At 41.2% G+C, this 22,947-nt stretch overlaps 1 protein-coding gene across 1 annotated transcript in view; it reads right to left on the bottom strand.

The window, feature by feature from the left end:
• Positions 1 to 529: 529 nt before the first annotated feature.
• The window catches only part of LOC311135954 (LHFPL tetraspan subfamily member 6 protein-like), a 71,990-nt gene continuing 49,572 nt past the window's right edge, over positions 530 to 22,947 (bottom strand). The window contains exons 3-4 of the mRNA XM_084169997.1: positions 1,846 to 1,944; positions 530 to 1,640 (exon numbers count right to left, since the gene is read on the bottom strand). Coding sequence (XP_084026123.1) covers positions 1,522 to 1,640; positions 1,846 to 1,944 — 218 coding nt within the window. The 3' untranslated portion in view covers positions 530 to 1,521. The remainder of the gene's footprint in view (positions 1,641 to 1,845; positions 1,945 to 22,947) is intronic.

The raw sequence follows: 22,947 nt of genomic DNA, 5'->3' as shown, positions 1-22,947 counted from the left end.
TCTTTTAGTTGTCTCATGAAATGCTTTCAATATTTGTATATGAATTTTTACAATTTATAGTTGGTTTGAGATTTTTTTGTCATTGCAATTTGGAGCTATTGACCTTTTAAAACACTATCCCATGTACATTGTGTAATTTACTGATGGTCCCTAACTAGCCCCATAGGGATATTGAATGTCAAACCAAATTGACCATGGGCATTAGGATCAGGTTGTGTGTAGCTACGCTCCGAATTGATGATTACGCTTTGAACACACCGACTGCGTTATTGCGCAAAATAGTATGCAGCATCTAGATATGTGTGCAACAAAAGTTCAACATTCACCTTCTGCTACCATTTCTGTCAACCCGTTTACGCATACAGTTTGATGCATACATTCGACAAATCCAACGTATGCACCACACAGAACGCACTGCAACTGCCTCTGCAACGCAATGCTGCAAGGCAAACGCAGTGTTCCATTGGAAATGAATGTACTTCTGGTGTACCAAAGCGCAATGACGCAGTTGGTGTGTTCGAAGCGTTACTTGGGTGCTGCCAGCTGTGGGCAGGTGGGCAGGATTGAAATAAACCCAACCCAAGGAAAACTGTTACGGTACCCTTCATTCCATGACATACCATTTCTTCCTATAATCTTGCAAATCTCAGTTTTGGACGAGACTGACTTTATGACCAAAATTATCCTATTTACACTTTGTAGTCAGTTTTGACGCTACAATAAATGTTTTCGGACTCATATCAATGCCACATAGGCTGTTTTCAAAAGGAGAATTTGCTTTTTACGGGCAGTCGGTCTTTAAGGCAATACTAACACAATGTGGGGGTACATAACATATTTATTAAATACAGGATAGAAAATACCAAAAAATAACAAAGTAACATAAAAAGTATAGTATTTTAATTTCTCTTTACCACAGGTTGTGCCACTACTTCAGTTACCACAAAGTTATAGTACAGGGACTGGGACATGATAGAATGGAGGAGGAATAGAGAAGCAACCAACACATGGAAAATAGAGAAGAGAGATAGAAACAGTTGTTGCTCTTGCTGTCAATGAATGTGAAGTATGTAGACTCCACTCTTTGAAGTGCTCTGTTAGACAATGGAGTGGTATTGAGAATGTGTTGTATTGTGTTGTATTGTTTTCTGCTGCGGTATCAAATACACCACAAGGTGGTCCACTCGTCTACTTTGCTTCACTTATGATGACAGAGTGCATAACTAGCCTATGGCATACAGGCCATGTGTTCGAGAGCATCACAATTGTGATGTTTCATGGGTAAATTGTGACTGACTGACTGATCTACAAATAATAATGAGTAGTTATTTATGATGGTGATTTGTAGATCAGTCTCGACTCGCCTTTAAAGTCAGCTGCAATGTCGAACGCGCCCACAGACTCTGTCCCCCTGATATTCTCCTTTGCGCTGAGTCTCTTCAATGGCCAGTGATGACAGGTGTTGCGGGTGTTGGGGGAGGTGGTCATCATGGTCTCTGTGGCTGTCCCGCCTTGATGACATCAGTAGGGGTACTGCTTCTGTCTCTTCCCAGCAAAGCAGGCCATCCAGGTGCATAACATCATGGCTGCTGCTGCCCCTGCTCCCGTACAGTAAAAAGCCCAGCCGATCTCACAAGAACCTGAACACACACACACAGCGATGCAGACACAGACGTAGATGCACACACACAGAGACACAAACACACACAGTGAATTAGAATCAGAGCCAACATACCATAATGTGAGCTGTGACCAATTTGAGTGACCTGTTGATTATCAACTTGTGACTTGAATATGATGGTGTTGTTGTGCGGATGTGACTGTGTGTAGATGTTTGACCCGTACCAAGCTCAAACTGGTTGGATCTGTTGCTGCAGGTCTGTCGGACTTCGTCACTGTCCCAACCTAGAGGGTAGAGTGCACACCCCGACCCAATCAGCAATGCTGTACAGAGAGAGAGACAGAGAGAGAGAGAGAGAGAGAGAGAGAGAGAGAGAGAGAGAGAGAGAGAGAGAGAGAGAGAGAGAGAGAGAGAGAGAGAGAGAGAGAGAGAGAGAGAGAGAGAGAGAGAGAGAGAGACAGAGACAGAGACAGAGACAGAGAGAGAGAGAGAGAGAGAGAGAGAGAGAGAGAGAGAGAGAGAGAGAGAGAGAGGAAGGGAGAGCCTCATTAGAAATGCTTTACAGCATGCATGTGCTAAGCTAAGTCATAACAAACTCATACAGTACATAATACAGTGAATAGTGCAGCTTGCATTTTTCAAAACCACTTTTGATATACTTAAGCTAGAAAAATAACACGAAAGATAACATTCCTGAGCTGGCACTTTGATCAAGGGCTTACGTATGTCACCTCATTTTATCACCCTTAATTTTGTAATGAGACACCCGAGTGCCAGCAGACACACGCACACGCACACACACACACAAACACACACTGGGTTTCCATCATCATCACTCTCCCCTGGGAACTCTCTCGCTCATGTTGATCTCATGCACCCTGAGAACACTGACCTGAAACCTTAAGTTAATCATATTTTAAACTTTCCATCTCAATGCTAACTTTCCCTTTCCCCCTCCCTTCATGCAGTAAAATGTATGACTTCTTAATTTGCTCTCAGACTTCTATATAAGACTTCTAAGATGTCTATGTTAGCTCTCAGAAGAAACGTTGACCAGATTTTTGTCACCACATTCCTTCCAATCCTCACAGTCTTCACAACTTTCAAGAGTTCATTCCTTTGAGTTAAGTCTTTATCTGGGCAGGCAGGTGTACTGTGTACAGCCTACACCCCTTAGAATAGTCTTGGAACGAGAACTGCCTGACAACTCGTGAGAACAGCTGCCCTCTCGGCAGTGAGTGTGTTCAAACGTCAAGCCCTTGCTGTTTCCCAGAGAGAGTTCCTACCGACAGCTCTCTGATCTCACTATAGAACAGATGGCACGCTGTCGGCAGCCCTCCTCTGTCTGAGTCGCTCGACAGGACAACCTAACCTTCAAACTGTTCACTAAACTTGACTTTTCTACAGAAACCGGGGGCGCACCCCACCGTCAATAGGCTCCGTTGTCAAAGACTAGCTTGACAAGACCTTCAAACTGTTCACTCAAGACAAGAGCCCCAAACACCACAGAGACAGCTGGAATGACAACTGTGTGTCATTTAAAACATTAGTGTAGACCAACGACTCCACCTGTTTCTCCCAGAGTCAGACGGGGATGGCCACAGGCTGTTTAGCAAAAGACCTTCAAGTCATCCCTTGAGAATCCCATCAGTTGATACTTTAAAGAACCCATGCTGGTCATTTCTCCTAGAATGCTACAGCTACAGTATGTACTTTCACACCTCTGTCCTCTCATAAAACCCAACCAAACAGGACTACACCACTCACAAGACTAATACTATGCATAGTATGCAGTTAGCAATGAAGAGTGGGGGAAGATCAGTCTTTTTACTGAATACAGCTACACTGAACAAAAATATCAATGTAACATGTAAAGTGTTGGTCCCATGTTTCATGAGCTGAAATAAAAGATCCCAGAAATGTTCCATATGCACAAAAAGCTTATTTATGTTGTGCTCAAATGTGTTTACATCCGTGTTAGTGAGCATTTCTCCTTTGCCAAGATAATCCATCCACCTAACAGGTGTGGCATATCAAGAAGCTGACTAAACAGCATGATCATTACACAGTTGCACCTTGTGCTGGGGACAATAAAAGGCCACTCTAATATGTGCTGTTTTGTCACACAACACAATGCCACAGATGTCTCAAGTTTTGAGTGAGCATGCAATTGTCATTCTGACTGCAGGAATGTCCACCAGAGCTGTTCCCAGATAATTTAATGTTATTTTCTCTACCATAAGCCGCCTCCAATGCTCTTTTAGAGAATCTGGCAGTACATCGTGTGGGCGAGCTGTTTGCTGATGTGTGCCCCATGGTGGCCGGTGGGGTTATGGTGTGGGCAGGCATAAGCTACAGAAAACGAACACAATTGCATTTTATCGATGGCAATTTGAATGCACAAAGATACTGTGACGAGATCCTGAGGCCCATTGTTGTACCATTAATCCGCCACCATCACCTCATGTTTCAGCATGATAATGCACGCCCCCATGTCGCAAGGATCTGTATGCAATTCCTGGAAGCTGAAAATGTCCCAGTTCTTCCATGGCCTGCATATGCAACAGACATGTCACCCATTGAGCATGTTTGGGACGCTCTAGATTTATGTGTACGACAGCGCATTCGAGTTCCCGCCAATATCCAGCAACTTTGCATGGCCATTGAAGAGGAGTGGGACAACACTCCACAGGCCACAATCAACAGCCTGATCAACTCTATGCGAAGGAGATGTGTCACGCTGCATGAGGCAAATTGTGGTCACCCTAGATACTGACTGGTTTTCTGATCCACGCACCTACCTTTTTTTAAAGGTATCTGTGACCAACAGATGCATATCTGTCTTCAAAGTCATGTGAAATCCATAGATTAGGGCGTAATACATTTATTTCAGTTGACTGATTTCCTTATATGAACTGTAACTCAGTAAAATCTTTGAAATTGTTGCATGCTGCGTTTATATTTTTGTTCAGTGTATATACTGTACCTTGAACTATTGACTTGTGGATAATGGCGCCGGAGGGGATGGCTGCCGTTTTACGAGATCCTAACCAACTGTGCTATTTATTTTTATTTTTTGCATTGTTTGTAACTTATTTTGTACATAATATTGCCGCTACCGTCTCTTATGACCGAAAAGAGCTTCTGGATATCAGAACAGCGATTACTCACCTCGAACTGGACGAAGAGTTTTTCTTTAATGAGTCTGACACGAAGGATATACTGCTTCCCTGAGACCAGGCTCAAATCCCCGTCATTCACGTGAAGAAAATACAGAAATACAGGGGGCGGAGATCGGGGTGCCTTGTGATAATTCGTCGGCAAGTGGGTAACTCGCCTCTGCCATCCGTTCTATTGGCCAACGTGCAATCACTTCTGGTACTGGTTCCGACCGACATTTTCTCTATAAATTGATCTGTGGACACCGTAGATCGAAATGGCTTGCCTTGAGTGATAGCCCTGGTTCCGACGGACACAGTAGTGTATTTTTGTTAGCCTGTGTGAAGTAGGATGTGAAATCTTAAACCACTTGAAGCTGGGATATCCCTCGTGCAATTTCATTCGCTATTCTGACTGTCTATCAACTCCTGGCTGAACCCTACATCACAGCCACTGACAAAGCACATGCCTGCAATCCTTACACCGTAGTGCTGCAGGAGATAGTGGTGTCATCACTATAGCACATTCAGAGATCGATTTATAGCCATTAATCTAAAATAATTCATAGATTTTAATCAAAAAACACGTTATGTTTGTCATAGATGGCCAATATTAATATGAGATGAAATGCTAGTTCCTAACGAGTTCAGGAAGCCAAGCTAGAGGTATATGTAATGTTCACAGCTATTGGGGCAGATGTTTTGATGAAGAGAGACCTTCAGAAAATTTGCACATTTTCTCTAACACTAAACATACAAATATGTTTTTTACAGTTATAAGGAAGGTGAAATCTTATAGTTAGTGGTTTTATAATTTGATTATACTATATTTAGAAAGCATACAAGTAATTTCAAGCCTTATTAAAAACAGTTTTGTTGAATAGGAAATATGTCAAATAAAATATTTCATATTTTCATATTTGTATCATATTTGTACGATGTATTTGAGCTTCTGTCCTCAAAAGTGACTACACCTCAGCATTTTATGATTATTTTTAACAGAAAGGTGAGATATTAACCTTTCTTGGAGTATGCAGCGTTACTAGTTATTGTTTATGGTCATCTCATGATAAATAATTACTTTTGGGGATTACATAGATTACATTTTAGTTTACATGTAGTTACACTTAAGAGGTTTTTAAGCACAGCTATGGGAATGAGAATGACATAGCTAGATTTAGCAAACCGAGGGTATGCCTTTAGGAGCATGTGGTGGAGAGCAATGAGGGAATTAGGGATAAGGATATTTTTTACATCCTCAGTGTCTGACACATTAGAAAAACTTCAGCTAAACTACATTGCTGCAAAAGTAATTTCCCACAACTAATCTATCATTGGTTGAGTCATCTTTGAATACTCATATGCAGACTGTGATTTTCGAAAATACTAATCAAAGGTCTATTGGCATTGTCATGGATATATTTCATACTGTGGAATACTCCTGCAGCAACGAGTCTATTATAGTTTTTCCCATGACCTTCCTTCTAATCCAGGAAAAGAGACACTGGGGAGACATGGAAAGGGGAAGGACTAAGGGCTGGACAGTAGGTAAGGAAAACACAACCCCTACAATTCTGTCAGGGGAAAAATGGTTTAGCTGAACACCGAAAGCAATATGGATTCTATAATGGATGGGAAAGTATGATGCTCCAAATTTGGTGGTAAAAAATCTTCAAATTAGAACATTTTCAATTATTCCCTCACCCTGATAAGAATATGCAAAATACATACAATAAGTAGGGATTGATTGATGCGCAATGTTCAAATCTCCCTACCAATGTCGATGACAATTAGCAAATTCGCAAATCACCTTGATTGGAGGTACACAACACACTCCCTGCTTCTAGTCAGTAGTAGGGGGACCACATTTAAAATACCCAAATGCAGGACAACAGGCCGATTTTGCGGGACAGTGTAGCCTACATGAATAAAAACATTTGGCAGCCCCCCCCCCCCACACACACACACAAATCCCCCTCCCGCTCATGGTGTAGTGCACATTTTTTAGGTGCTGGAGAGCAATAAAAATGTAAATGACTTCATAATTTGTCAACATTTGTACCCAAAGATTTAGCCTATTGAATATCATTATAGAATTTGCATAAAATGCATCCTCCAATTGCAACGTCTGCCTATGCCCACACATTGTCTCAAAAAAACTAAACAAAATGTATACCCTCAAACACCAAGTTAGGCACACCTCATTTCAAAATAGGCCTTGGCATCAAACTGTCAATCATGAATGATAATTATTCACGTTTTACCAGTGAAATGTCCAAACTGCATCTGCATCATTTGATCTTAATCAGTTTCATGGGAATTAGCATTTTGAACTTCTTGATTTACTGTTTCGTGTGCAAATTACAGCAGATGGTGTTAACAAACTATAGCCTTCCTGTATTTTGTTTCAATCAAAGCACATTCTGCCTAGTGGCGCGAGCTGTTGAGTTTTGGCTGCATGATATATATATATTTTTTGTACTATTCAGCTAACCATAGCCATGGGACGAAGGGGTGCTGAGGGTGCTGCAAAACCCCCTGAAAAATCATCATAAAAAAAAAAAATTAATATCCCAGTCAACACTGTGAGTTCGGGCCTATTACGTTTGAGACTCGGGGGACTCGGCATCGACTCGGACTCGGGGGACCGAGCTCTTCCCGAGTCCGGCAGAATCATATTACTTTGGGTTCCGGCTAATGGTACTCGGGCCGAGTCCACTTCAGCATATCTGGCCCGATTAACTTTTTCAGAAGGACGGCCATATGAGGTTTTTATTCAGCAGGTGATGGAAGAATTAAAAAAACTAATTAATGTAATAATTTCCCCTCGAATTTGCTAGGTCATCTGCAAGCTAAAATTTGGCCTATTAGGCTATTAGATGGAGAAGGACCATAGAGAATCTATGCTATGAACGAATTATATTTTACTACAGATTTTTTTTGGGGAACCCCACTCACACTAATTCTATTAATTTCAGTCATTCGGACAATCCTGGCTTAATATAATGGCATTAGTGATTTTTAGGCATATGCTGGTGGCAACGTTAATTATAGGATGACTTGGGAAACATGATCCACGACAGACAGCACATCTCAGTGTCATAGGCCTACAATAGAAAAATAGGCTATAGCCTATCTGTAAACGCCGATACATCCTGACAAAATACACCATATGAGTGGCCTAATGTAATTATGTGGACCTTGTAAGCTGTCGAGAATAAACCCATAACTGATCCAAATGGTTGTATAATCAAGGCTTTATTTTGGCATGAAACAAAACAGGACGTTTGAGCGGTTATTCAAATTAGCCTACATGACTGCAGTTTACAGCCTAGACAATAATTGTGTACTAACAATAATACATTCCTCATTGCACTGTCTTGTAGCCTAGGACGTAGAATAATTGTATTTTCTAAAAAACGTAGGCCTATATCTTCCATTTGATAATCTGCTACCTAGGCTGAAGGAGTGATGCAGCCTACAACCATGCATGTTGAATTATTGCAATAGCCTATTCAACTGTTACAAATTTAGTCTATAGCCTTTTAAAATAGCAAAATAAATAACGACCATGACAGTCAATAGAAAAAAAATCTTGGCGCTCGAAACATCATGATTGTGGGTTCGATTCCCGGGGCCACAAATGGAAAATGAATCCATGCATACTGTAGCTTTGGATAAATGCGTCTGCTTAATGTCACATTTATAATTTTTGCACACGTCATATTTATGAGACATCTAACATTTTCCTGCATGGAACCTTTGACAGTAACTATGGTCTGCCTGCGCATTCTGAGAAGACAGAAAATAAAACCGCGTATCTCAACCAGGTAAATTATTAAATGTATCACCAACTGTGTAACTTTGGCATAGTGTTTATTTGTCATAACCCAAGGTTGCATGCCAAATGTTTTGCTGAACCTGAACATAGACAAAGTTTAATTCAAGATTGAGACCTCACATCACCAAGTCAACTATAGGCTACTATTTCCTGTCTGTTTTACAAATATGTGACTGTAATTTTCAACATAGCAAACAGCAGCATACATGTATTGTCAATTGCCAACATCAATGCTTGCTGAAGTATCCTTAATAGGGAGCTAGCATTACCTCTAAAGGAACCAAAAACACACACTCCAGCAGACAAGGACATCCCGGCCGGCCAAACCCTCCCCTAACCCGGAAGACGCTGGGCTAATTGTGCGTCGCCTCATGGCTCTCCCGGTCGCGGCCAGCTGCGACACAGCCCGGGATCGAACCCGGATCTGTAGTGACGTCTTAAGCACTGCAGTGCCTTAGACCGCTGCACCACTCGGGAAGCCCTCTACTCCACAATATTAACTGAATTGACAGAGTGAAAAGAAGGAAGCCTGTACAGAATAAAACATATTCCAAAACATGCATCCAGTTTGCAATAAGGCACTAAAGTAATACTGCAAAAAATGCGGCAAAGCAATTCACATTATGTCCTGAATACAAAGTGTTATGTTTGGGGCAAATCCAATACAACACATTACTGATTACCACTCTCCATATTTGTAAGCATAGTGGTGGCTGCATCATGTTATGGGTATGCTTGTAATTGGTAAGGACTGCTGAGTTTTACAGGACAAAAAAGAAATGGAAGGGAGCTAAGCACAGGCAAAATACTAGAGGAAAACTTGGTTCAGTCTGCTTTCCACCAGACACTGGGTGATGAATGCACCTTTCAGCAGGACAATAGTCAAGGGGTGATAGCATTTTGCAAACCCACTCACCCCGTCGCCCCAAGATTAATGGTTTTGACCACTAAAGTTTTGCTTCACTACACACTCCACATCTTTGATTGGTGTAATGTTAGCTAAAAACCACAAATGTCTATCCAGATAATGAAAAGGCACCCAGGAAAGAAAATTCAAGGAACTTGTACTTATAGTTAAATAACATGTCATTTGCGGTGTACATGATCATGAGTAAAGTCATTGTAGCCTATCATTTCACTTCCCCTGTGAGAACCATGAGCACGGGCTGACTTGGCTTTGCTGTAACGCAGCCGAAGCCTGCCAGCAGCCTACCTACAAAAGGTTGCACCGTGTCCCTTAAAATGACAAAAGAACACATATCAGCAATCTTTCAATAGTTACAATCTTTCAACTTTCCATATTACCGGAGCTTCATCTTATTATTTCTAACTATTTCTATGGTGGATTTTCCCTAAATCAATGCTTATGACAAATCCATCTCCAGAACCAGCCAGCTGGCTAATCTTTTGAATGCAAACATCAACAACAGATAACATTATATAGCTAGATAAGGTTAGCAAGATAGCTAGCTAGTCTTTAAACCCTGGTCTGCTAGCTGTTGCCCTCCAATAGCTAAAATCAGTTTTGACTATTAAAGTATGTATAGAATTTACCATGGATAGTAATAAATAAAACATGTCTGCAGTTTTCAGAAGGTGACAGTCTAACATCGTAAAATATGACTCAATTCCCATTGAACGCAAAGTCAAAGAAAACGGTTTTAAGTCATTGACTTTTGAAGGTCATATAACTCAGCCATAGAGACTAAATAAAGATATCCCCATGTACACTAGAGTCGTGTCTTTCTTGTGCATTTTACAACTTGTTTCTAGCCTAAATCGTTGCAGAGTTATGCATCCTATACATTTATATAATCCTGGTTTGGGGGAGCCCCCTTCACCCACCCCTAGAGCTGCACCACTGGAATGGCGTTGTTGACAAATATCAAACACATGGCAGATTGTTTAGTTTGGCACTGTTGATCAGCACATAAAGTGCCTTCAGAAAGTATTCATACCCCTTGACTTATTCCACATTTTTAGATTTTTTTTTCTCACCCATCTACACACAATACCCCATAATGACAAAGTGATTTTTTTTTTGGCAGATTTATTGAAAATGAAATCAAATACAGAAATATCTCATTTACATAAGTATTCACACCCCTGAGTCGATACTTTGTAGAAGCACGTTTGGCAGCGATTACAGCTGTGAGTCTTTCTGGGTAAGTCTTTAAGAGCTTTCCACACCTGGATTGTGCAACATTTGCCCATTATTATTTTCGAAATTCTTCAAGCTCTGTCAAATTGGTTGTTTATTATTATTATTTTTTTTATTTAACCTTTATTTAACCAGGTAAACCAGTTGAGAACAAGTTCTCATTTACAACTGCGACCTGGCCAAGATAAAGCAAAGCAGTGCGATAAAAACAACAACACAGAGTTACATATGGGGTAAAATAAAACAAAGTCAAAAATACAACAGAAATAAATATATATACAGTGTGTGCAAATGTAGCAAGTTATGGAGGTAAGGCAATAAATAGGCTATAGTGCAAAATAATTACAATTAGTATTAACACTGGAATGATAGATGTGCAAGATATGATGTGCAAATAGAGATACTGGGGTACAAATGAGCAAAATAAATAACAATATAGGGATGAGGTAGTTGGGCGGGCTAATTTCAGATGGGCTGTGTACAGGTGCAGTGATCGGTAAGGTGCTCTGACAACTGATGCTTAAAGTTAGTGAGGGAGATAAGTGTCTCCAGCTTCAGAGATTTTTGCAATTTGTTCCAGTCATTGGCAGCAGAGAACTGGAAGGAATGGCGGCCAAAGGAGGTGTTGGCTTTGGGGATGACCAGTGAGATATACCTGCTGGAGCGCATACTACGGGTGGGTGTTGCTATGGTGACCAATGAGCTAAGATAAGGCGGGGATTTGCCTAGCAGTGATTTATAGATGGCCTGGAGCCAGTGGGTTTGGCGACGAATATGTAGTGAGGACCAGCCAACAAGAGCGTACAGGTCACAGTGGTGGGTAGTATATGGGGCTTTGGTGACAAAACGGATGGCACTGTGATAGACTACATCCAATTTGCTGAGTAGAGTGTTGGAGGCTATTTTGTAAATGACATCGCCGAAGTCAAGGATCGGTAGGATAGTCAGTTTTACGAGGGCATGTTTGGCAGCATGAGTGAAGGAGGCTTTGTTGCGAAATAGGAAACCGATTCTAGATTTAACTTTGGATTGGAGATTCTTAATGTGAGTCTGGAAGGAGAGTTTACAGTCTAACCAGACACCTAGATATTTGTAGTTGTCCACATACTCTAGGTCAGAACCGTCGAGAGTAGTGATTCTAGTCGGGTGGGCGGGTGCAAGCAGCGTTCGGTTGAAGAACATGCATTTAGTTTTACTAGTGTTTAAGAGCAGTTGGAGGCTACTGAAGGAGTGTTGTATGGCATTGAAGCTCGTTTGGAGGTTTGTTAACACAGTGTCCAATGAAGGGCCAGATGTATACAACATGGTGTCGTCTGCGTAGAGGTGGATCTGAGAGTCACCAGCAGCAAGAGCGACGTCATTGATATACACAGAGAAAAGAGTCGGCCCAAGAATTGAACCCTGTGGCACCCCCATAGAGACTGCCATAGGTCCAGACAACAGGCCCTCCGATTTGACACATTGAACTCTATCTGAGAAGTAGTTCGTGAACCAGGCGAGGCAGTCATTTGAGAAACCAAGGCTATTTAGTCTGATTGTTGATCATTGCTAGATAACCATTTTCAGGTCTTGCCATAGACTTTCAATTAGATTTAAGTCAAAACTTTAACTCGGCCACTCAGGAACATTCACTGTCTTCTTGGTAAGCAACTCCAATGTAGATATGGCCTTGTGTTTTAGGTTATTGTCCTGCTGAAAGGTGAATTCATCTCCCAGTGTCTGGTGGAAAGTTTTCCTCTAGTATTTTGCCTGTGCTTAGCTCCCTTCCATTTATTTTTTGTCCTGTAAAACTCAGCAGTCCTTAACAATTACAAGCATTCCCATAACATGATGCAGCCACCACTATGCTTAAAATGGAGAATGGCAATCAGTAATGTGTTGTATTGGATTTGCCCCAAACATAACACTTTGTATTCAAGATATAAAGTGAATTGATTTGCCACATTTTCTGCAGTATTACTTTAGTCCCTTATTGCAAACCTGAATGTCTGAATGTCCTTGAGTGGCCCAGCCAGAGCCCGGACTTGAACCTGATTGAACTGCTCTGGAGAGACCTTGAAAATAGCTGTGCAGCGACACTCCCCATTCAACCTGACAGAGCTTGAGAGGATCTGCAGAGAAGAATGGGAAAACTGCCCAAATACAGGTGTGCCAAGCTTGTAGCGTCATATCCAAGAAGACTTGAGGCTGTAATCGCTGCAAAGGTGCTTCAACAAAGCACTCAAAAGTTTGGACACACTTACTCAAGGGTTTTTCTTTATTTTTTAAAACTATTTCCTACATTGTAGAATAATAGTGAAGACATCAAAACTATGAAATAACACATATGGAATCATGTAGTAACCAAAAAAGTGTTAAACAAATCAAAATATATTTTATATTTGAGATTCTTCAAATAGCCACCCTTTGCCTTGATGACAGCTTTGCACACGCTTGGCATTCTCTCAACCAGCTTCACCTGGAATGCTTTTATTCTACAATGTAGAATGTGTTCTAAAACTTTTGACCGGTAGTGTATGTAATGTATTGTCACAAAGAGATTAATCTTAAAGGCTAATAAGGCTGGTGGAACCATACATAGAGGGTTCTTGGTAGAACCCTTCATAGAGGGTTCTAGGTAGAACCATTTACAGGGGGTTCAATGAAGAACCCTATATAGAGGGTTCTAGGTAGAACCCTCTGCAAAGGGATCTACCTTGCACCAAAAAGTGTTCCCTTATGGTAGGGGCAGGCTACCCTGGTCCTGGACTGCCGCAGGCACTTCAGTTTGTGATTAAACTGAACTGGAAGACCAGGTGTGTTGAATTTAGGCAATCACTGAACTGATCAATTAGCTCAGTTGGTCAGGTGTGGTGCCTAGTTGGAACAACATCCTGCGGCACTCCAGGAAGAGGGTTGCCTAACCCTGCCCTATGGGGACAAACCAAAGAACCCTATGTGGTTCTACTTAGCATCTTGTTTGACTGGAATGACTGGAAGTGTTGACTTCCAGTCATTGCGCTAACGCTAGTTAGCAATGGCTCCAGAAACTACCTTTAAATGCATGCAGAGCCATACGATAGTATTCATGAGTTCACCTGACTCTTGGTAAGAAGAAAAAAGGGCCTTAATTGCCAAACTGTCACACTATCCCGTTAAAGAACAGTCTTCATAGTAAAACGTAGTGAAAGTGCATTTATGTTTGTCATGACTTGGATATCACAATCTTCCCTGCTTCTATCTTTAAAATCCTGACATTGTTTGCATGTCAAGTTAGGTAGTGAGGAAAAAGATTGTGTTGAATTCACTGCTGCATTGCAGTTTTAAACCCAGTCAGAATTTTATAGAATCCCCCTGGATATAAGTGTAAGCACCTTCCTGTGTATATATGGGCTCCCGAGTGGTGCAGTGGTCTAAGGCACTGCATTTCAGTGCTTGAGGCGTCACTACAGACCCCCTGGTTCGATTCCAGTCCCATAGGGCGGCGCACAATTGGCCCAGCGTCGTCCGGGTTTGGCCGGTGTAGGCCGTCATTGTAAATAAGAATTTGTTCTTAACTGACTTGCCTCGTTAAGTAAAATAAAAATATTTCTGTAAACACAGATAGTCCTGTAGCTATGCCTGCATAATGAGGTGTTACGAAGTGTGTGAGGGACAGGCATTTAGTAGCCCACCACAAAAATGTTATGATTAAAATTATTTTGCAAAAGACACCTCTAACTCTCTCCCTTCAAATACCACACAAATAAAGCTTTTCCCTCTGAAATGGAATACAACAAAAATTGAACTCAGCTGTAGAATAGGCTCAACTAGATAACCTTAAAGAGATATTACAGAGGATTGAAAACGACCTCGTTATTTTTTAAACCTCCCGTTTTGGACTCAAAGTTTTGGACTCAATGTGTCAAAAGTAATTCCGCTACCCAAGAATAACAAAGCATCCTGGTTCAAACAGCCGGCCAATCAGCCTGCTACTGACCCTTAGTAAACTTTGGGGAAAATGTGTGTTTGACCAGATACAATCCTATTTCACAGTAAATAAATGAACAACTGATTTTCAGCACGCTTATAGGGAAGGGCACTCAACATGTACGGCACTGACACAAATGACTGATGATTGGCTGAAATAAATTGATAATAATACGATTGTGGCAACTTGTTTTGTTAGACTTCAGTGCAGCTTTTGGCATTATCGATCAGTCTGCTGCTGAAAAAACGTATGTGTTATGGCTTTACATCCTCTGCCATATTGTAGACCGAGAGTTACCTATCTAACAGAACACAGAGGGTGTTCTTTAATGGATGCCTCTCTATTGTAAACCAGGTAGAGTTAGGCATACCTCAAGGTAGCTGTCTTGACCCTTACTTTTTTCTATTTTTACTAATGAACTACCACTAGCCTTGAGTAAAGCCAGTGTGTCTATGTATGCTGATGACTCAACACTATACACGTCAGCTACCACAGCAAGTGAAATCACTGCAACACTTAACAAAGAGCTGCAGTCAGTTTTCAAAATTGGGTGGCTAGCAATAAATATATATACCTAAATATAATCATACTGTATTATTGTAGTATTGTAGATGTTATATTATAAATGTGTAATAATAGAGTACTAATGTAAAATGTCTTGTATGATGTATTATTGTATTTATGATGTAGGCTGATGTTTTGTTGTGATGTAATTGTTTTATTCCTGTTTGGACCCCAGGAAGGGGTACTAAATACTAAATGTATGGCTAAATATTACATGTAAAATACTAAATACTAAAGGTATGGCTCATACATGCATATTAAATTATCTACAGTCCTCTCACAGCTGAAAAATGCACAGAATCCTTACATTCTAACCTGCCATAATTTAGTGCACGCGCTCATTCCTGTCATGTAGTGAACACGCGTTCTGAAGCAAGTGGGATGAGTGGTTGCATGTGCTTACCAATAGTTATTTTGATAACAGCAAATATGCAATGAATACATTGATCAAATCTATGCATCAGAAGTTGGAAAGCATCTGAAATTAGAAGTTAGATCTATTAGACCTCGGTAATAGTTTCATTTCTCTCTTTCAATGGATTTCTCTGCAAACTAGAACATTTTGTGTGCTAAAGACGGCATTGTAGCCACACAAATACATAGATAATTATCAACCCGATCAGATACACTGTACTGACAACCTCTAGCTCCTAAATGGTGTTGCTGGTGAATTTTTATACAGTGGGGAAAAAAAGTATTTAGTCAGCCACCAATTGTGCAAGTTCTCCCACTTAAAAAGATGAGAGAGGCCTGTAATTTTCATCATAGGTACACGTCAACTATGACAGACAAAATGAGAAAGAAAATTCCAGAAAATCACATTGTAGGATTTTTAATGAATTTATTTGCATATTATGGTGGAAAATAAGTATTTGGTCAATAACAAAAGTTTCTCAATACTTTGTTATATACCCTTTGTTGGCAATGACACAGGTCAAACTTTTTCTGTAAGTCTTCACAAGGTTTTCACACACTGTTGCTGGTATTTTGGCCCATTCCTCCATGCAGATCTCCTCTAGAGCAGTGATGTTTTGGGGCTGTCGCTGGGCAACACAGACTTTCAACTCCCTCCAAAGATTTTCTATGGGGTTGAGATCTGGAGACTGGCTAGGCCACTCCAGGACCTTGAAATGCTTCTTACGAAGCCACTCCTTCGTTGCCCGGGCGGTGTGTTTGGGATCATTGTCATGCTGAAAGACCCAGCCACGTTTCATCTTCAATGCCCTTGCTGATGGAAGGAGGTTTTCACTCAAAATCTCACGATACATGGCCCCATTCATTCTTTCCTTTACACGGATCAGTCGTCCTGGTCCCTTTGCAGAAAAACAGCCCCAAAGCATGATGTTTCCACCCCCATGCTTCACAGTAGGTATGGTGTTCTTTGGATGCAACTCAGCATTCTTTGTCCTCCAAACACGACGAGTTGAGTTTTTACCAAAAAGTTATATTTTGGTTTCATCTGACCATATGACATTCTCCCAATCGTCTTCTGGATCATCCAAATGCACTCTAGCAAACTTCAGACGGGCCTGGACATGTACTGGCTTAAGCAGGGGGACACGTCTTCCACTGCAGGATTTGAGTCCCTGGCGGCTTAGTGTGTTACTGATGGTAGGCTTTGTTACTTTGGTCCCAGCTCTCTGCAGGTCATTCACTAGGTCCCCCCGTGTGGTTCTGGGATTTTTGCTCACCGTTCTTGTGATCATTTTGACCCCACGGGGTGAGATCTTGCGTGGAGCCCCAGATCGAGGGAGATTATCAGTGGTCTTGTATGTCTTCCATTTCCTAATAATTGCTCCCACAGTTGATTTCTTCAAACCAAGCTGCTTACCTATTGCAGATTCAGTCTTCCCAGCCTGGTGCAGGTCTACAATTTTGTTTCTGGTGTCCTTTGACAGCTCTTTGGTCTTGGCCATAGTGGAGTTTGGAGTGTGACTGTTTGAGGTTGTGGACAGGTGTCTTTTATACTGATAACAAGTTCAAACAGGTGCCATTAATACAGGTAACGAGTGGAGGACAGAGGAGCCTCTTAAAGAAGAAGTTACAGGTCTGTGAGAGCCAGAAATCTTGCTTGTTTGTAGGTGACCAAATACTTATTTTCCACCATAATTTGCAAATAAATTCATAAAAAATCCTACAATGTGATTTTCTGGATTTTTTTTCTCAATTTGTCTGTCATAGTTGACGTGTACCTATGATGAAAATTACAGGCCTCTCTCATCTTTTTAAGTGGGAGAACTTGCACAATTGGTGGCTGACTAAATACTATTTTTCCCCACTGTATATATTGCACAATAGGCTATAAGGTTTTTACCAGGTGTGCGTCCATCCATTTATCCCGTTCACCAATCACGACACAACACACACATTGATGCACTCGAGAAATGCATACTGAAGCAAACTTTCACCCACTTTTTAGACAAGAAAATATCTGCCTACTTTTCTGTTGTGTCAACCATCCATCCAAATTCAAATAATTCCATGTGCCCACCTTTTGTCCTTCTAAATGTTCACACCAGAGGAGGCTGGTGGGAGGAGATATAGGATGACAGGCTCATTGTAATGGCTGGAATGGAATCAATGGAACAGAGTCAAACAAGTTGTTTCCATATGTTTGATGTGTTTGGTACCATAACCTTTTTTTATATCATATTTTATTTTTCATTTATTTATTATTTTGTACCATTCCATTTATTCCATTCCAGCCATTACAATGAGCCTGTCCTCCTATAGCTCCTTCTTCCAACAGCCTCCTCTGGTTCACAGGTATTCCATGATATGGGGTAATAATCAACACTGTAGTTACATTGCCAACGATCATCATTCACATTGTCCATCAACGTGATGGACAATGTTGATTGGCAGGTGGTATGATGTCCATTGAGGTTGCAAGGTTAAAGTGGGAGGCGGGATCAGGTCGGCCCAGTATTGTCCAATGAGGTTGCGGGGTAAGCCCAACGTGCACATTCAGCATGCACACCACAGAGTTTTTTTTACTGTCTTTGGGCACACCCTACAGAGGCCCGAGAACAATGACGTGATGAACTTGTCCACAATTGCGCAACATTGCGCTACTTTCAAAACTACTGGCTAAAAATATACAAAACTTCCGTAAATATCTTTAAACAGATTCCCCAGACAGATGATGACGGTCTCTGTAAACAGAAGACAGTCTTTCTGATGTCTGTATCTCTGTGTAAAGTCTGTGTATGTCTCTCTGTGAAGTCTGTGTATGTCTCTCTGTGAAGTCTGTGTATGTCTCTCAGTGAAGTCTGTGTATGTATACAGTGAGCACTGAGCAGCAGGTAGAGTTACCCATACCAGGCAAAAATGGATCCCCACAGCCAGGCTCCTTAGTACTGGGATAGGATGGGGGACAATTCTCTAATTCACCACCAGTGCCTTTAGAAACTCACATCTGGATATACTTAAGCTCCAGCACATGAGACAGTGCAGCCAAAAGCGCCACACCTAGAAAGTAGCGTGGCCTTCTCTGAATACTGAGGATGGGAGACAATGCTCTCTTTCTCTTTAAAGAAACCCCCATCCGAAACATCTGGGCACACTCAAGCTCTACCTGTGCACAATATAGATAGTGCAGCCAATAGCACCACACCTAGAAATACATTGGTAGAAGGAAAAGAGCATTCTACAGTTCTAACAGGCACACACACACACACACACACACACACACACACACACACACACACACACACACACACACACACACACACACACACACACACACACACACACACACACACACACACACACACACACACACACACACACACACACACACACACACACACACACACACACACACACACACACACACACACACACACTAGTATATGTACACATGGTTGCCATCTTTCTACCACCTGTTCCTATTTACACTCATTGCCTAGTCCTCCTCTCAGCCTTGTTTAGCTCAGCAAACAGTGTGTGTGAGTTAGTGATGTGCAATTCGCAAACAATTTATTATCTTTGAACAACTCTTTTTTTCTGACTTGATAGTCATAATTAATTTTTCAGAGTTAATCGTTCAATTTAGTCGTTCCATTTGACCTGCTGGACGCAATGAATTCTACAGCAGGATTAATACGCGCTTCACTGGCTACACGGCTCCAGAGCTGTGCTCCCACCACCAACTGTCTATCATATGTGTGCGCAGGAAAATAGATCATACTGCATGCAGCATAGAGAAGAAACAGATGTTTAGAACTGATAATTGATCCCAAGAATGGATGTCATTAATTGATTATTGAATGTTATCGATGGACACAGCTTTGTATAACCAAAACACAGCCACCACAGCCTGCCTCTGCTCAACAAACTAAAACTCGAGAACAAATTGTTTAGGGGGCTGCTGCAGTTCACGAATGATATGAGCTTATCTCCCTCGCGTCAAGTCATTCCGCCACGAGGAGTTCACAATCTAGTCTGGTTGCGGCCGTGACTAGACCTCGTTTCAAAGGTATCAATAAATAATCTTATTTGTATGCCTAGCAATCACAACTATACATTGTTTGAAACACACTTTTGTAAGTCTCAGTCACAAACCACAGCTCCAATAAACCCTCTAAGGTGAACGAGAGGCTTGTAGAATCATAAGTCTTTGAGTTTTAAGTTCATTGTTTGCTGGTAGGGGGTCTTGCGCGAACTAGGCATTACTGAATGAAATGAACAAAATGAGTCAGTAAAAAGAGTCGAACTTCCTATCACTAGTGTGTGTGTGTGTGTGTGTTTATGTGCTTGTGTGTGCTTGTGTGTGTATGTGTGTGTGTGTGTGTTTGGGAACCACTGCTCTATCAGTCATGGCCCAGTAGTTAGTCAACCTATTGTTTGTTTGGGACCTCTCGAAAATAACCCGTTTGGACCTCACACACTAGAGTCAGTAAACTATGGATAACTCACTGTAATCAGAGAGCCAGCTCTGTCATCTGAACTTAGCATCACAAATTTGAGGGTTATCTTCAATAACTGGCTCTGACTTTGACACGCCATTGTTGATCTTTTTACATATACCAACATGATTACAAATGGAGGAGGAAGTTGTATTGATTCGAGGAAGAATCCAAAAAGATCTATGGTGGACTGTGTATACACAGGAAGCCAGTCTATTCCCAATCTACACACACACACGCACGCACACACACACACGCATGTGCCCAAACACATACACACGCACTCCGTCCTGCTCTCATGGAAACGCTGGACACAACAACAGCACAGCGAAGTGGTGGAAGTGGTAAATGAGTCATAGATAGACTCCCTTCAGTTATATATAGAGATTGTAAATGCTCTACACATACACTCCAGTGGATGTCATTGTCCAAGAGGAGATGTTTTGTAAAGGTTTTCTGAAGGGAAAGAGCTGTCTTGCTGAGATCTGGGCATGTGTCTGACACTCAGGTTTTGTTTTGTGCACCTAGGCAGCCTGAAATTGAAGTCATCCAAGAGGATCTACATCTAAAGCTGTTTATCACTATAACCAGTGTTACTGTATGTTATTCCTCCCTTCTGCTTTCTCATGGCCCCTTGGGACATAGAGCTGTGCCTACGACAGATCTGGTTGTGGTTCAGAGACAGACACACAAGCATGCACACACACACACATACACACACAGTCCTGCACAGCTAACCTTGTGGGGACATACAATTCAGTCCCATTCAAAATCCTATTTTCCCTAACCCCTAACCCTAAACCTAACCTTATCTCCTAATCCTAACCGTAAACCTAATTCTAACCCTAACACTAATTCTAATCTTAACCCTAAACCCCCTACAAAAAGCATTTGACCTTGTGGGGACCAACAAAATGTCCAGAGTTGGTCAAATTTTTCTTGGTTTACTATTCTTGTCGGGACTTCTGGTCCCCACACATCCACACACACACACACACACACACACACACACACACACACACACACACACACACACACACACACACACACACACACACACACACACACACACACACACACACACAGTCACAAAGACAGTGAACCAAGCGGTAGTCTAGTGTGAAACATAGCATACACTGTATGTTGGATGGAGGGTTTATTGTTATGTGGTTTTACAGTATACTGTCCGGTTGCTCTGTTTGTGACAACCTAACGACATCCACAGTGGGTTTGTTCCTGTGCTTGGGGAGGTCTGTGTCTCAACTCATCAGAATGATATGTAGACTTAACCCTTATTTTTCCACTTTCAAAGCCAATTTTTACATTTACATTTTAGTCATTTAGCAGACGCTCTTATCCAGAGCGACTTACAGTTAGTAAATAAAACAACTTGGAGTTAGTACACTCATACGATGAAATGTAATTCACATTAAAACGCTAATTGGTTCAACATGTAATTACACTGAACAAAAATATGAACGCAACACGTAAAGTGTTGTTCCCATGGTTCATGAGCCAGAAATGTTCCATATGCACAAAAAGCTTATTTCTCTCCAATTTTGTGCACGAAATTAGTTTACATCACTGTTAGTGAGCATTTCTCCTTTGCCAAGATAATTAATCAGCCTGACATGTGTGGCATATCAAGAATCTGATTAAACAGCATGATCATTACACAGGAAAAATAAAATGTTGTGTTTTGTCACACAACACATTGCCACAGATGTCTCAAGTTTTCAGGGAGCGTGTAATTGGCATGCTGACTGCAGGAATGTCAACCAGAGCTGCTGATAATTAAATGTTCATTTCTCTACCATAAGCCACCTCCAATGTTGTTTTAAAGAATTTGGCAGTACGTCCAACCGGCCTCATAACTGCAGACCACGTGTATGGCGTCGTGTCGGTGAGTGGTTTGCTGATGTCAATGTTGTGAACAGAGTGCCCCATGGTGGCGTTGGGGTTATGGTATGGGCAGGCATAACCTACGGACAACGAACACAATTGCATTTTATTGATGGAAATTTTAATGCACAGAAATACCGTGACGAGATCCTGAGGCCCATTGTGAGGCCCATTTCTTTTAAGGTATCTGTGACCAACAGATGCATATCTGTATTCCCAGTCATGTGAAATCCATAGATTAGGGCCTAATGAATTATTTAAATTGACTGATTTCCTCATATGAACTGTAACTCAAAATCTTTGAAATTCTTGCATGTTGCGTTTATATTTTTGTTCAGTATACATAGATCTACAGTGCCTTCAGAAAGTATACATACCCCATGATTTATTTCACATTTTGTTGTGTTACAGCCTGAATTCAAAATGGATTAAATCAATGTGGTTTTTTTCTCACCAATCTACACACAATACCCCATAATGACAAAGTGAACATGTTTTTAGACATTATTGCACATAAATTGAAAATGAAATACAGAAATATCTCATTTACATATGTATTCACACTACTGAGTCAATACTTTGTAGAAGCACCTTGAGCACCGATTACAGCTGTGAGTCTTTCTGAGTAATTCTCTAAGAGCTCTCCACACCTGGATTGTGCAACATTTTCCCATTATTCTTAACAAAATGCTTCAAGCTCTGTCAAATTGGTTGTTGATCATTGCTAGACAACCATTTTCAGGATTTGCCATAGATTTTCAATTAGATTTATGTCAAAACTGTAACTCGGCCACTCAGGAACATTCACTGTCTTCTTGGTAAGCAACTCCAGTGTAGATTT

Source organism: Coregonus lavaretus (assembly GCF_964263955.1).
Source record: "Coregonus lavaretus genome assembly, chromosome: 10".
NCBI lineage: Eukaryota > Metazoa > Chordata > Actinopteri > Salmoniformes > Salmonidae > Coregonus > Coregonus lavaretus.
This window is presented reverse-complemented; position numbering and strand designations above follow the sequence as displayed.